The 16,670-nt window shown below is 37.2% G+C and overlaps 1 protein-coding gene across 1 annotated transcript in view; it reads right to left on the bottom strand.

Annotated features, from left to right (window-relative positions):
- Positions 1 to 16,670, bottom strand: part of HACD2 (3-hydroxyacyl-CoA dehydratase 2) — a 106,766-nt gene that overhangs the window by 14,994 nt on the left and 75,102 nt on the right. The window contains 1 exon segment of the mRNA XM_044670041.1: positions 790 to 911. Within this exon segment, the coding sequence (XP_044525976.1) occupies positions 790 to 911 (122 nt within the window).

The raw sequence follows: 16,670 nt of genomic DNA, 5'->3' as shown, positions 1-16,670 counted from the left end.
GTTTCAAAGCTGGCAAGGAAAGAATTGCATGTCATCATAAATACTAAAGTAAATGTGAAAATCTTATGAAAAAAATCACAAGTACTTTTAAGCCTCTGGCACTGGCACCTATTGTTTTGGATAAACGATTTATTTAATGTCATCTGGACTGAGGAGGTACTGTTTGAGAATCTAAATTGTCTTTTACTTTCAATACCACTGATTAAGTCTTTTTAATAGATTTTGTTGAATCCTTAACATAGCTATTCACAGAATCAAGTATCATGCTAGACTTCAATATTTTCTTCTACTGGCTATTATTTTCGTTTATATACATGTTGATGGAGAAACTGAGCACCAGAATAAGGGAAAGCATTTACTGAGCTTCAAGGTTGACCAGATGCTTTCTTTCCTACAACCCTCTGAGGTGGGTGGGGGTGTCACTGAGATCATTTTACAGGTGAGTTAACTAAGGCTCTGACAGTCTGAGTAAGTTGTCTATGGTCACATGGCAAGTACTGTCAGGGACATGATTTGAACCTAGGTCTCCAGAATCTAAAAGCAGAACTCTGATTTCCTTATTCATGAAATAAAAGTTTTAAGCATCTTCTATATGGGAAGCATTGTAAGAGCTACCCATGGGGGATCAATAACAAACAGATGTGGTTTCTGACATAAGGGAGGCAGCATGGATCAAGTCCATGTCTGATTATGCTTATTACTTATATCCTTACGAGGCAACTCTTAGCAAATAAAGAGGAAAGGAGAAAGAGGGTGATTGTGATAGCTAGGATTCAATGTGCTTTTTACCTGGCCCATTTGATGATATAAGGCAGATGGTTTAGTAGACTAAATGTATAAAAGGAATAACGAATAATCTCAGTGATTGTCCAGGCAATCACAAACAGAAGGACACTGTCTTCACTTTGAACCTGTTTAAATGGAAAAAAAAATCCACATTAAAAATATAGCTATTAACAATTTGTTAAAACATTGCACTCTGTACAACTGAAAAGGTATTATTCACCATCAAAGCAGTACCTCTGATGCACAGAGTAGTGCTTATTACATACAGAGGGGTAGTACACTATGAGAGTCAAGAAGCTCATGGGCTAAAGAGAGTGAACCAAAGTAAATCAAGTGAGGAAATCCACAAAGGACAACAATTCAAATATTATATAACTAGCAATATTGTGCCAAGGGCTGAGGAGAGTGACGGGCTAGATGGAATGCCTGACATTGGGAAGGCAAGGCTTGGGAGAGGTTGGGCATGGCAGGTGGGAGAAGCAGCACGTGCCACAGCTCAAAGACAAATACAGACAAGTTCTGAGTGGGATGAAGTAAGTAGGTTTGCTGGCTGGTAGAAAGAACATGAGTTTGAGGACAGTGGGAGTTGAGAGTAGTTAGGTAAGAGGGTGGGAGGGCAATTGGTAAAAGGCTTTTAAAACCATTATTAGGAGTTTTCATTTGATTTGTATGACAACTGGGAATCACAGTAGAATATCACAGGAGAGAAAGGCAGTGGAATGATTAAAGTGATGACTAAATATGGTTCTGCATGGAGGACTGTTCTGAGCGAGGGTGAGGAAGCAGCCCACCTGGGGCTAGCCCATTTACTGGCCTTTTGTCACAGCCTGCTTGAACTCATCTTAAGCCATGAGGACCCAGGTCTTGACTACAATGTCCAAACTACTTCAGTACCCTACTTGCTGGTGGCCAGTTTTTCCTTGCTCTGGATATGTACATGTGCTTTAGTGGCAGTATACTTACCAAAGTGCCACCAAAGTATGTTCACTCTAATTTATGCTTATTTATATAAGGACTGATGTCTCCCTAGATGCCTGAGGGTCTTCCAAAAGAAAAAAAAGTATAAATTGGGATGGTGCTTTCCTCCTTTTCCTAGTCAAGGGCCTCTCAGGTAGTCTGACAAAGCCTAGGGACCCCTTTCCAGAATGTTTCTAAATATACAAATGCAAAAGATTATAAAGGAAACCAAAGGTTAGTGAAAATAAAAATGTCATTTCTCCCTCCATCTAAGTTCATGGACTCCCTGAAATCGATCCACGGATTGTCCTTGGATCACAAGATAAGAACCTCTGTTGTCAGAATCATATTTTATATTTTTAAAAGAATATTGCAAGTAACGGGCACTGTTTTTCCTGAACCATAATAACCTGAGTTCTCCCTCACATCAGAAGGGCAGGCCAAGACTATATGAATAAAAAAATTTATCTTACCCTTGGGGGCGGAAAAAAAAGGATAAATCTTGAAGAAAAAGTGGACAATATCAGTCTTACTACTTACACAATGAAAGTATATCAATGCTACTTTCTGACCTTTAGGTTTGTAATGTTAATATAATTCATGAGGCTTAGCTTCTTCCTAAGAAAGTCTGCATGCAGTTTTCCACCTACACAATGAAATAACTAGTCATTTACATATCTATTAACTAAATTGCTCTGACAATGAGTCTTATTGTTCATAGTTACTATTCTCTAAAAATAATAAATTTTCATACTGTCAAAGGCAAGAGTTACTTTCCCCCTTCCTTTTGCTCTTCTATTACAGAGGGTAGAAAAGAGGGCAATCCATACCACACTAAAGATTTCTTGTTTCAAGACCACTCCCCCAAAAGTGAATAGATTGAACTCATGTTTAAAACTGAACCCTGATAGTTTTGTTTCTTGAATGTCTTCCATGTTTTCTTGTGTTTTAAGGTTCATTAGGACCAAATCAGAAGTGGGGGAAGGGATAAAGCAAGATCTGAAATCTTTCAGAATCCGTAGGTGTTTTGTTACTTCAAAGTATTTTAAGTCCTAACCTGAAATACCAGAGGTTATCATGGAAACTCCTTTAAGTATTTCAATTAACCCTGTGAAACTTTACCCTTCAGTTTCTCTTTTTGAGATCCCAAAACAGCTTTGAAAAGTTATTTGGACCTTTGAATTGACAATACAATGAAACAAACAACCAAAAAGTCTATAGGAAATTCATAATCAATCATTAAAAACAAAATAAGGATGAATTCAGGCAAAGTGTGAATGCCTGCTTTGCTTCTAAGCTCTTAAAAAATTTTCAGCCTGAGTTCCCAGATAAAGAGACCCTAAAAAAGGTCATTGACTTTCACATAAATGATACTTTTAGATTAGGTGGAAGTTTAACATAGTTATTCTTAAAAGTGTGCAGATGAGAGAAAGCTAATCCCATAAAAAATAGAATCAAAATTCAAAATTATGTCAATATATTGAATATGAAATGCTATGCCAAAACCAAATGAATGACATTTAATGAGGATAACTCTAAAATCCTTTAATAAAGTTAAAAATGAATTATAGAGGATAAGGATACAGGAGAAGGAAGATCTGACCTGGTAGCAGTTTGGTAAATTCAGACTAAAAAAAAGAAAATCTTGGGATTTTGGTTGTGAAGGACTAAACTATTACCAGCAAAGCCAAGTCTCCAGATAAACAAGGGATTCATGATAAAAATGCTGACCAAGATCAAAGAAGGAACTGTTGGAGCCTGAGTGCAGATCAAACAAAGCATGTCTTCTACTTTATTTCCTTCATGAAGGCCTAGAGATGGAAGGTCCTAGGTTCAAATCTGGCCTCAGACACTTCCCAGCTGTGTGACCCTGGGCAAGTCACTTGACCCCCATTGCTTACCCTTACCACTCTTCTGCCTTAGAGCCAATACAGTATTGACTCCAAGACGGAAGGTAAGGGTTTAAAAAAAAAAAAAAGTTGAATCAGATGATCTTAAAGATTCCTTCCAATTGAAGAGTCCATGATCATGTAAGTGACTCTAATTCTTCATTTAGGTATTAAATTGTTACTTTTATATGTGAAATTTGTGAGTGTGAGGCACAAAGTTCTAACTGACTAGAAGTAATACTTCCTTAAATAACTGTGATCTTCAAGAGTTAAAAATATAGGTATGTTTTCTTTAAAAGAGCAAATAATTTTCATTTCAAAAGGAAGTTAAAGAGAACATTTTTGGACTCTCACCCCTCCCTTCCCCATTTTAAAAACTATTTTCAATCCAGAAAAACCCCAAACATTTCTAGGTAATACTAGACTTGGAGTCAGAAGTGAGTCACAACTTCTTTGGGTATCAGTTTTATCATCTGTAAATAAAGGTTTTGGCCAAATAACCCTTTAGGACATTTCTAGTTCTAAAGGTTTATGACATTAATTCTGGAAAGTCAGAATGTTCATGCTTTATTTTTAGTGATAAAGTAGTTTTTAAAAGAGTGACACTGCCAACCTGTGGTGTTTTCTAAAACTGTCATTAGGATTATTTTAAGCTCAAATCATTTATAATAATTCACATTTATATACTGTCTTAAGGTTTACGTGTTCTCCTCCCAACAACCCTATGATGTGGATAGGACGATTATTCTATTTTAGGGATGAAAAACTGAGGCTCAGAGAGATAAAGGGACTTCCCATGGCAATTTACTAGGAAGTAAATAGCTATAATCCAAATCTAATTCTTCTAATTCTAGGTCCAATCTTCTTTCTTCCTTTTTTTTTTAACCTTTTACCTTCCATTTTAGAATCAGTACTGTTGGTTCTAAGGCAGAAGAGAGTCAAATTAGGCCATGGTGGGGTTAAGTCACTTGCCCTGGCATAGCTAGGAAGTATCTGAGGTCAGATTTGAACCTAGGACTTCCTGTCTCTAAGCCTGGCTCAGTCCACTGAGGCACCTACCTGCCTCCCAATGTTTTTTCTAAAAAGGTTCACTCTTTTACAGATAACCATCAGTAATGTATCATTTTTGACCACCCCAAATGCTGACAAGGCAACTTCCTTACCCGTATTGGCACCATTATTCTCCTAATACCCAAATTTTAAAACTCTAAAGCCATCTTTGACTCCTCTTTGTATTTCACTCCCTACATTCAGTTGACATGTGATGGATGATAGGAGCCAAGGCATTGTTATGTTAGTGTTTTTGATTCCTTTCAAGCTCTTATAGTTATATCCTGCAGTGATTTTTTAGGAAGGAATTACTCTTTTGTAGAAATAAAAAGAAAAAAGAAATAAAAGGCAAATTAAAGTTAAAGGCCAACTTGCTTCTTCCCTTTTTTTTATTGATACCCAACAAAGCATGCTTTTCTGTGGCAAGGATAATCACAAGGCAGCAAACTCTACTCTTGGGTACTTTTAGGAAAGAATTAAATAAATCCCCCATCCCAGAACCTGAACAGATCCTCTACTTACAATGGATGCTTTGAGGTATAATGCATGACAGTCTGCTTCTTGGTTTCATATATAGAAAACTTTCCACCACCCCCACCACCCCTTTACTGTGAAACCAACAAAAGAACATTGAATACAAACATCTAGTACTTCTACTTTCTGTTGGGTCCAAACATAGGCCACAAAGTATTTCCTCACAAGTTTCTGATACACTTCTGGGATTATTTACATTATACTTTTCATTCTCACCCATTGACTGATTTCTGTGCTCATTGTAGATGAGTCGTTAAAGAGATTATTGGTAAATCTCTAGATGGGAAAGCTGTGACTACAAAGAACCATCATGATTTCATCAAGAATAAGGTCATGCCAGACTAACCTCATTTCCTTTTTTAATGATAGTACTACATAAGAAAATAAAGGGCAAACTATAGGAAAAGTTTACCTAGGTTCTGGCAAAGCATATAATAAAGTATCTCATACTATTCTATGAGAATATGGAGAAGATAGAAAGATATGGATTATATGAAAATATAATCAGATGAATTCAGAACTGGTCTGATGGTAACTCAAATATTGGTTGTTAATGGTTCAATATCATTGTGGCAGGAAGTCTCCACAGGAGTATCCCAGAAGTCTTGAGCTTGATCCTGGGCTGTTTAACTTTTTAAATGAAAGCATAGATAGTATGTTCATCACACTTACAGATGACAAAAAGCTGGGTGGATTGCTGACACACTGGAATAGGAAGATGGTGGGAACTTCAACAGTAATAGGAAAGAGAAGAAAAGATGAGTTTTGGGGGAAAAAGATAATTAGTTTATTTTGGACATATGGAGTTCAAGATCTGTAAGAAATATCCAATCAGAAATGCCCAGAAGGCAATGGGAGATATGAGCCTAGAGGTTAGCAGAAAGGTCAGAGCTGGATAAGTAGATTCAAGAATAATTAGCATATAGAAGATTCTAGGTTCCTCTCCTACCTGGCTCGCCAAACGGTAATAAGGTGGGGTGATGTGGCTGATAATAGGGGAGCTGGTGGTTCAGGTGAGTCACCTGGGCCAGGGAGCTTATAACTACTGTAGCTGGTGATTTGGGACTGCCAGGGATGTGTTGCCTGAGCTGTCATGCCCAGTTAGTCTCCCTGCTGTCTGTAGGCTCCTTTAAGGTGGAGAGTGAGGAGCCCCTCCCTGCTGGAGTGAAAGCAGTAACCAAGAGGAAGTGAAGCTGACACACTTCCTGAATAAAATGGCTGCCTGGCCAGTACTTCCTTGGAGTCAAGTGGTTGCTATTCTCCCCTCTCCTCAGGCCCTTAGCCTAGGTTGACGTTATAATTAACTACAGAAGGTCACAGTTTCAAGGCTAAGGGTTTATTTAAACACAGGAGGGAAAACTGAGGAAAGAGGGCTTAGGGTCTGGAGAAGCTGTTGCTAAGGGTGACTGGCCAGTGTTGGCAATGAGCCTAGAAGGTAAGAACAGGCTGAGGGAACCAGCCACTCAGCCAGGGATAATTTCCACTGCCCTGATGTTAAGTGATCTACCAGCTAGACAGATGAGGTTGATGATTTGGTTTAGGGGTGTCCCTGTTGCTAGGCTGACCTAATCTAATTTCCTACCCATGATCCACCTCCCTCAACCCGGGGTCCCCAAGAGAAGTCCAAGGGTAGCTGGGTGTCTGGGTGAGGTCAAGGAAATCAGAACCCCCAGGTTGGTTCTGCAGGGATATTTATAGTCCCAGCTCAAACTGTCAGGTCTTGGGACTGGCACCTGCTGGGCCAAAGTTCCATTCTCCTAACTGCCGGGATTGCCTAGAGTAATTTGCAAATGCAAGAGATCTTGCCTAAATCCTGCATTACAATATGATACTATAAACCATGGGAACTAATGAAATCATCAAGTAAATCTGTGAGGAAGAAGCAAAGATTACCCAGGACAGAGCCTTGAGGAATATTTATGGTTAGTTGGCACATTCTGGATGAAGAATTCAGGAAGAGAGACTAAGGAGCAGTCAGACAGGTATGAAGAGAGCCAGGGTAGGATAGTGTCACAGAAACCTAGAGAGGAGAAAGGATCATGGAGAGGAAAGTGATTGACAGTGGCAGAGGCTACAAAGAAGTCAAGAAGGCTAAGGAAAATATGTACACCAATATAAACAAGATAAAGAATGGCAGAGGCCATGGAAGGATCTAGATCAGTGATGGGCAAACTACGGCCCATGAGCCAGATGCGGGAGCCCCCTGAAAAGTTCTATCCAGCCACTGGACATTATTCCTAATCTGACGAATACAATGAGTAGGATACAATACAATGAAACTTAGAAAGAGTTGTCTTAGAAACAGACTGACAGATGACCATTTCCTTTCCTTTGACCCCCTCTTTAAAAAGTTTGCCCATAACTGATCTAGATCAAACATTCTGGGATATTTTGAGAGGGTATATAACTGGGGGAATATCAAAGGCAGCTTTATGAGTAAATACCCAAACAAAAACTTGAAAGAAAAGAATTTCAATGTCCCCTTTTGGAATGTCTATTCCATAGGCAACAAATTTCCCATCATCCTAGTGTTTGAATGTTAAAAGTTTCTAGTTAGCTCTGGTCTTTTCACCAGGAATGTTTGGAAGTCTTCTATTTCATCAAATATCAATTGTCCCTCCTGTAGGATTATATTCAGTTTTGTAGGGTAAAAAAAACAAATCCCTCCTGTAGGATTATATTCAGTTTTGTAGGGTAAAAAAAAAAAAAGCTCCTTTGCCTTTTGGAATCTTATATTCAAAGTTTCCCATCTCTGTTTAAAGTGGTAACTACCAAATCCTGTGAGATCTTGACAATGGCTTCTTGATATATGAATTATTTCTTCTGGGTTGTTTGCAGTATTTTCTCCTTGATCTGAGAATTCTTGATTTTGGCTATAATATTCCTGGAAGTTTTCATTTTGGGATTTCTTTCAGGAGATGATTGGTGAATTCTTTCAATTTTTACTTTGCTCTTTGGTTTTAAAATATCTAGGAAGTTTTCCTTTATGATTTTTTGAAATATAATATCTAGGAGCCCTTTTTTTTTTTTTTTTTTTTTGCTGTTCATGACCTTCAGATAGTTCTGATCCTTAAATTCTCTTTCCCCAACTTATTTTCCAGAGCAGTTGATTTTTGTGAGATATTTCACAATTTCTTCTATTTTTTTTCAGTCTTTTGCCTTTATTTTATTGTTTCTTGATGTCTCATGGAGTCATTAGTTTCCACTTTGCCAATCCTAACTCTTAAGGAATGAATTTTCTTCTTCCTTAAAAAAAATTTTTTTTTTTAAAACCCTTACCTTCTATCTTGGAATCAATACAGTCTAGGTTACAAGGCAGAAGAATGGTAAGGGCTAGGTAATGGGGGTTTAATGATTTATCCAGGGTCACATAGCTAGGAAGTATCTGAATCCAGATTTGAATACAAGACTTCACATCTTTAGGTCTGGCTGAGCCACCTAACTGTCCTCAGGAGTTATTTTCTTTAGCGAAATTTTGTATCTCTTTTACCATACTGTTCTTTCTTTTTTGTATGACTTTCATTTCTTTTTCCAATTTTTCCTCCACTGCTCTTATGCTGATTTAAATTTTTTTTTCCTTTAAAAAAAAGAAAAACTAGTAAACTCTTCTAGGAATTCTTATGTACAATTTGCATTTTTCTTTGAGGCTCTGCTTACAGGTGTTTAAAAGTCATTGTCTACCTCTGCAAGTGTATCTTAGGTATCTTTGTCACTATGGTAGATTTTAATGTTCAGGTTATTTTATTTTCTGCTCATTTTTCTAGCCTACTTCTTGACTATGGATTTTAGTATTGGGCGCTGCTCACTTTGGGCATGGGTAAAGGGAGAAGAATATCTTTTGTCTTTTATGTCTTTCTGTGGTTTACACAGCTTAATCTGGCGACTTATAAATTTTAGGTGCTTCCAAAGTGGTGTGATCCAGGGAGAGATTGGTACATTACCCTCACGATCCACATTCTTTAAGTTCCTGACCTGATCTGGGTCTGTTGGCTGAGTTTCCATAGATTGCTGCTAGACTCAGTCACTGTTAAACCACTGAGAGCTTTTGCAGGTTCTGAATGACTGAACTGCTAGCTCCCTCTTGTTTTTTAAGGAAACTCGCTAAGAAAGTTCTTACCATCCCCAAACAATAATTTAGCACTATTTGTTGGTGCAGGCTAGTGAAAATTAAAATGTAAGATCTCATGTCTGAAGTACTAGAAACTAGCAAATAAAGTTTTCTAAATCTAATCCAATGTAACAAATAATAGCCATAATTTACAGAACCATTAAGAGAGGTTTATATAATCTCACCTGGGCCTCTTCTAATAATTCCTTGAGATAGGTGCTACATTGGGGTATATGGGGTGCTTGGGGAGGTATGAGAGCTTGCCAGTGCTTTTCTGGGCTGTTTATCTACCTTTGGTATCTACTGTCACTCAGCTCTCACCTGCAACTCCAAAAAACTGTAGCATATATAACAGCCACATCCTGGAGAAGTAATTTAGACAGATGGGTTAAATCAGGTTGAAAGTAATTGATGAGCCTCAAACTGGTCAGTGAGTTAGGGGATATCTACCCTGGAAGAATGGGCAGATGGGAACAATTTGCTCAACAGCCATGAAGATGGCTGAAGTAGGCTATGGAGTACTTAGAGCTTGGACAGCCATCAAAGATGCCATGGTCATTTACTGCATCCTGGGTCATCACCAGTAGTCTTGCCATTGGACTTCAATGCTCTGGGAGAGAGGGTAAGGCTGAAGACTTTGTGCGACTCTGCCTCACTTAAATCCAATACACACTCAAGTCAAGACATCATCCTATCTTGTCATTGCTCCTTTTTGAAATGAGGGCAAAGAACAACTTTGTACAAGGTATAAGACTAGGCTCATGTCTATGAAGTTTATTACATAATACAGCAAGATTCTGCTGTGAATGAATCTGTGGGCCCACTATTTCCTTATTGGTAGTAATGGATAGCTCTCCCAAAGTGGACATCAGCTAATTCCCAACCTTCCCTTCTGAATAGTCTCTTGCCTTGAGCCCCAGAGAACCCTAGGCAGATTCATAGCAATGAAGCTGAGATGATCCAAACTGGGTCTGAGTAGACTGCTTTCAAATATTCATGTTCCTTCTAATTCTTTGAAATAGCCATTGATTGATACGGAGACTACTTAGGCTTTATTGTAGTCCTAAATGGACAGGTGAATAGAAATTTCTGAAGAGAACTCAGTTATTAAGTGCCTACTATGCGTGAGGCACTCTTTTAAGAGTTGAGGATATGAAGAAAGTAAAAAAAATAAACAATCCCTTTCCTGCTCTCAAGATGGTCAGTATAATGGGAGAGACATCAGGCAAACAACTATTTTCAAACAAGATATACAGAATAAAATGGAGATAATCATCAGAGGGAAGCCACTAAAATTAAGGGGGGAGGGTGAGATGTAAAGGAAGATTAGACTGAAGATCGGTTATTATGAAGGACTTTGAATGCCAAACAGAGGACTGGGAGCCACTGGAGTTTAGTGAATGGGGGAGGTGATTTACGCTTAGGAAGATAATTGACACCAGAGTGAAGAATGCAGTGAAGAAGAACTAAATATTTAAAACTGAGGAATGGGCATATATCATGATCAGTTGGACTGTATTAGCACAGGCACTCTCACAAAGCTCAACTTCCAAATATGCATCATGTGGTCATTATAATGCACTGATAATATCTAAACAGAGCTGCTGAGTGTATTCATCTTCTGGTAAGGTTTACATTTCTTTCCAGGAAACAAAACCAACAAAGTTTACAGGAGCTGCCGAAAGATCAATGTTTTTAATGAGGATTGAAAGGGAGAGGAGGAGATCCCCAGTGGAGGGCTGAGGCTGCCCCTGTCCCTTCCCTTGTCATACTTGTCAGACCACTGTAAGAGCAGCACTTTGTTAAAGGAGAGAGGTAGTGAATCTGGCACCCCAAGCAGCTCTCCACAATGAAAGCCCTTCTCAGAGACTCTATAATGTATTTTCAACTGGTAACCTCTAGGTCTAATGAAAAGATATTTTTCTCATCAAGCTTCTCAGCCAATTAGTATTATTTTTTTACTTCAATTACTAGTCTTAATAGTTCACCTACCATTGCATGATTAAATTCTTCTTCCAGTCTTCATTACTCACAGTAGATTCTCTTTCAATGCCTCTTTTCTTCTATGAAAGACAAGATGTGCCTCTCGGGTTTTTATTACAGAGATAGGAGCAAAAGAGCAAAAAAGGACGTGCTGCATTCTCCTCCTCTTAAAGGCTAATATAGCATATTTAGGTTATGGGTATCCTGACAAGTTCCTCAACCAGTTTCAAATATTATATTAAGTAAAATGCCATCATGCAAATATTGCTTTAAACCTAGTCCAAGGGAAGGGCACCTCTGCAAGCACATCATGCAGCTATGTGTGGCTCTAGGCTTGATCTCATCTGGTGGGGAGCAAGTAGCCAAGGGAATTCTAGTGTTCAGGCTCCAGCCACTATATTCCATAGTGTAATTTTCCCCACTGAGGGGCTGCTGGCACTTTAAGGCAGAGCGTCTAAGGGGTTATCAATAATTAATCTGAATTTCTGAGAGTAATAATAATTTCTGAAACCTACAGCAGGTTATTTTCATCTGTTAATACACAGCTTAAAACCTACTTAAGCCTAACTGCCCGAAAAAAGCACTGGATTTGGAATTTGAGGATCTGGGCTTATTAAATTCCAGATCTGTCTCTTCTACTTTTGTAGCCTCAGAAAAAGGCCACCGGATCTCATTTTCTTTGTTGGTAAAATGAAGGGGTTAGACTAGAAGACCTTTAGGGTTTTTTTAGCTCTAGATTTATGATTGCTAGGCCAACTAGGTGTCTCAATGGATAGAGCGCCAGGCCTGGAATTGGGAGGACTTGGATTTAAATCTGGCCTCAGACACTTCTTAGCTATGTGACCCTGAGCAAGTCACTTAACTTCAGTTTACCATTTTTCCGCTTTAGAACCGATATTTAATAACAATTCTAAGGCAGAAGGCTTTAAAAAAATAAATACATTTATGATTGTTTCTTCTTTTTCTCCATTAAAATAAGTTCTCCCCTCTCTGATTTTACTTCCTCTTACTGTTTGGGTCCTTCTCTGGTATGTCAGCCTATACTTCCTCACAGCTTTAACTTTTCTTCTTCTCTCTTCCCTCTACTTTTTCTTCTCATTTTCAACTCTCTCCTTACTTTACTTGCTATGAGAAACCTACTCAATCTTTTATGTTTGATGTAATTACTAAATGAAATTTAATATTCTTTGCTCTTATTTTTTGAGAGAAAAATAATGTAGGCTAAATTGAGTTACTTTTATTTTTCTGTGGTCCTTGACTGATTTTTCACTGGGTTAATGGCTCTTATTAGACAAAATATTCCCCAATGCTAGTCTACTTGAACATCATCAAATGAAAAACCAAGAAGAAATATAAACAAATTTTAAAACAGTATTCACAGGTATGATTATGATGGAAAGTAGCCAGAGCAAATATAGTAAAATGAGAAAACAAAGTTTTTGTCCTGTTAAGTAAAAGTTATTTTTTGGAACAATCTGAAAAAAAGCCAAGATTTTTAATAATGTGTAAATATTGAAATGCATCAAACTTAAAAAATTAGGCTTCTTTCTAAAATGTTAAGTACATTCTCAGCATGCAGTCACACATCAGTTCATATCTTACACAATCCAGAAGTACATGAAAGTTTCACTTCAGCCTTGAAAGGGGCTCTTTTGTGCAGACTGCTCTCTGGAAAACATAGATCACTCAGCAATAGTCTTTTTGGATAGCATATTGGTCTGCTGCAAGAGGAACTCAGATCAATACAGAAAAGAGTTCCTTTTGCTGGGAAAGAAGTTATAGAGTTTCCTATTTGGCAGAAATTTAATTATAAATATATACAAAGCCCTATAATGGTAGTTTCCACATCCTACCCCTTTCAATAAAACAACCTTTTGGAAATCCTCTTATCATAAGTATTTCCTATAAGCCCATTTACCTGATTGTGTTTATTGCTTAAGATAATTATTAGACAGCTCAATGAGAGCTCAAATATCCATATCAAGTGGTTTTGCCTCCATAGTATAAGTGCTTTCTTTTAGCCTACCCAAGGAGTAGAATCTCAAATAAGTTACTTACACCCCAATTTCTATGTAAATAAAGGATCAGTTTGACAAGGGAGCAGCTAATTTAACAGACAGTCCCTCCCACAGACTAGAGGCATTCAAATGTATATTAGTTAATGCTTTGAAAAAAAAAAACCCAAAATGCCAAATGTATTGTGGGATGCACCTGCTTAAAACAAGTTTATAAGTTACTGTGTTCATTTTTCTTAGCTCAGCCGAAATATTTTACCTAAGCTCACAAAGCATGAAAATCAGATGACTTTTGCTGAGTGAAAAGGAAAACTTATTCTAAAAAAAAATTAATATAATAATGCTGACTATATTTCTATAACATCTTTCAAGTCAAAATAAAACATGATGTAAAACTTGACCAAAGGTATTTTTGGAAAAATCTTATTTTAGTGGAGCCAAAGTTAATGGTATTTTTTATTTATATCACTTTCTATTTATATGTATTCTTTCCCCCCTCCCCTAGAAGGTTATATACACTTAAAAAAAACAACCTTACCTTCCATCTTAGAAACAATACTGTGTATTGGTTCCAAGACAAAAGAGAGGTAAGGGCTAGGCAATGGGGGTTAAATGACTTGCCTAGGGTCATATAGCTAGTAAGTATGTGAGGCTAGATCAGTGGTTCCCAAACTTTTTTGGCCTACCTCCCCCTTTCCAGAAAAAATGTTACTTAGTGCCCCCTGGAAATTAATTTTTTTAAAATTCTAATAGCAATTAATAGGAAAGATATATGTATTAATATTTCTACCTTTTTCATAAAATATAGTAAAGAAAGGTGTAAATTAGAAACATTGAACTTTGAAATTACGAAACTATTTATTGAACTCAGAATAGAATATAATACAAAAAAAGTTAAAAACTTCTGGTCATCACTGCCTCCCTGGATTGCTGCAGCACCCACCAGGGGGCGGTGGTGCCCACTTTGGGAACCACTGGGCTAGATGGACCTCCCATCTCTAGGTCTGGTTCCCAATCCACTGAGCCCATTTTATAAAACTTTTAAAAGATGAAGCATACAATGGGATACCAACTTAACCACTATATCTTATCCTCCACAATGGAGAACTAGATTTTGACAACAAATTTAACAAAGGATACTAGCTTATATCTCTTGGTTCTTTAAAATAATAAAAAAATCCCAACAGATACTCCTTAATTTTAAAGTTTGTTAAAAGTTTTACTAGGTTCAACTAAGATAAATGTGTTAAAGTCACATCGAATATCAACAAAAGACAAACACTGAGGAGGAAAGTGGCAACTGAAATATGTGCTCTTGTCCTATTATGGTATAATACTAAAAATCTTAAATATACATATGAACTTGAAGCTAGTGAAGAAAGCTGGCTTGAGTGCCATAATTTACTCATTGACCAGCTAACTAGAAGAATAATTTTGTGATATGGACTTTAATTTCCAAGTTGTTACTAAACTGGTGACATAATGATGTCTGAGATAATTTTGGTTCTCAGATAATAGATATTATAATCATTTTGCTTATTTAGGACATTAGCATTTTATGTTTAAGATGACAATGTATTCCCCCTCCATACTGGGTTCTTTTCTATGATTCGCTACCGATGTCTACGGTCATGCTAAAAAGTCAAATCTTTGTAAAGGAAAGAACCATGAATAACCAACTCTGCAACAAAATTTTTGACTATTTGTAACTGGCAGTAACATGTGTGCCACAGAAGCTGAAGTGGTATTTCTGAGAAATTGTATGACTCAAATGAAAAATACTTATGACACTCGTTAAGTAATAGGACACATTCTGAGGACAAACTTCTTTGTTAGACATTTTTATCAAAGGTAAAGTAACTGAGACAAAAAGATGTTCTGTAATATTTTGCACAAGGAGGTTTATGATACAAAAATATAATTAAATGGAAACAAAAATATTCTGTGTTGACACAAAATCAAGGTGTCAAGGCCCAATTCTTGGGCCAGAGGAGAAGATTCAGGGCAAGCAGTGTTTGTACTGTACTGGATAGAAAAGGACAAAAAGTAGGGTCAGGAAGACATCAACCTATTCTAGAGTAGGATGAACTTGAGGTAGGGAGGCAGGGACAATGAGACTATGCCTTCTGGGAACAGATTTTCTATAGCTATAGTCAGACCAGCCCTGACCTAATCCTCCCGAAAGATACATCCAGCTGTGTTTCATAGCACTGCTTAAGTTTACCAGGATAACATTGGTGATAAAATAGTAAGATTTTTTTCCACACTCAAGAACAATACTAATTTTAGAAACAAAGGTGATGCAAATCCACCTACCAGAATATTTTAAAGTTGAGAGTAAGGGACCGAGTGAGTACAAAGGAGAACTCTGAACATTTAGTTCCTAAGGGAAAAATTTAACTAATATTTAGACTATATCCAATCCGTTATCCTTTCAAAATGAGATAGGCATGAAAGAGACTGGCATTAGTTAGATCAATTCATTTCTAGACCAGGTTTATCACTAACTATATAACCTAAGAGATGGTGTCTCTGTTTCTTCATTTGCAAAATGGGGATACCAGCTGCCTTATCTACCTGACAGAGATGTTGGAAGGACCAAGTGAGCTTTTTGTGTCTATGTGAATGTGTGGCACATGCCGAGAAGAAAAAAATGTCTACTGTGGATTATGAAGAATGGGTAATTGTAGGAAGATGTGGCAGCTCAAGGAGGCAGAACAAGAAATATAATGAAAACATGCTATGTACACAAGTTGTTTGGAACTCAGTAAAGAAAAGCCTTCAAGAGTAAAGCAGCAGGAGTAGAACTATCAAGAGCTCTGATATATAAATTTCCAAATTTCTTACCTTTACCAGGAACATGATAAGCGAATTAAAGAAGGAAGACTGAGAAATACTTGTTTTTTTAAATGGGTATCAAATAGTGGATGGGAAGAAAGGAAAATGAAAGAAGGAAAATGCAAAGAAAGTAAAAATTATAAGGTGAAAAGGGGGCATGAGAGAGAAAAGACTACATGGGAAGACAAATTGAGAGAATCTATAAGGGATGAGTCCAGAAAGAGATTACATGATGGGAATGGGGATTCTGATTATTAATTCATTCATTCAATGTACTCAAGAAATAAACCTATAATATTTAAAAACATGCAAAGTCAGGGAAGTAGGATCAGAAATAATAAGCAATACCCAGTTCTTTAAAGTTTGCAAAGCACTTTATATATATTCTTTCATCTAAGTCTTACAATAGCCTCTTTACAAATAACGGATCTGAGGCTAAAAGGGGTTAAGTAGCTTGCCTCAGGGTCACAGTGATTATAGGCAAGAGTGACAAAATCTGAATATAGGTCT

This window comes from Gracilinanus agilis, chromosome 3 (genome assembly GCF_016433145.1).
Source record: "Gracilinanus agilis isolate LMUSP501 chromosome 3, AgileGrace, whole genome shotgun sequence".
NCBI lineage: Eukaryota > Metazoa > Chordata > Mammalia > Didelphimorphia > Didelphidae > Gracilinanus > Gracilinanus agilis.
The sequence above is the reverse complement of the archived record's forward strand: the minus strand, read 5'-3'. Positions and strand labels throughout refer to the sequence as shown.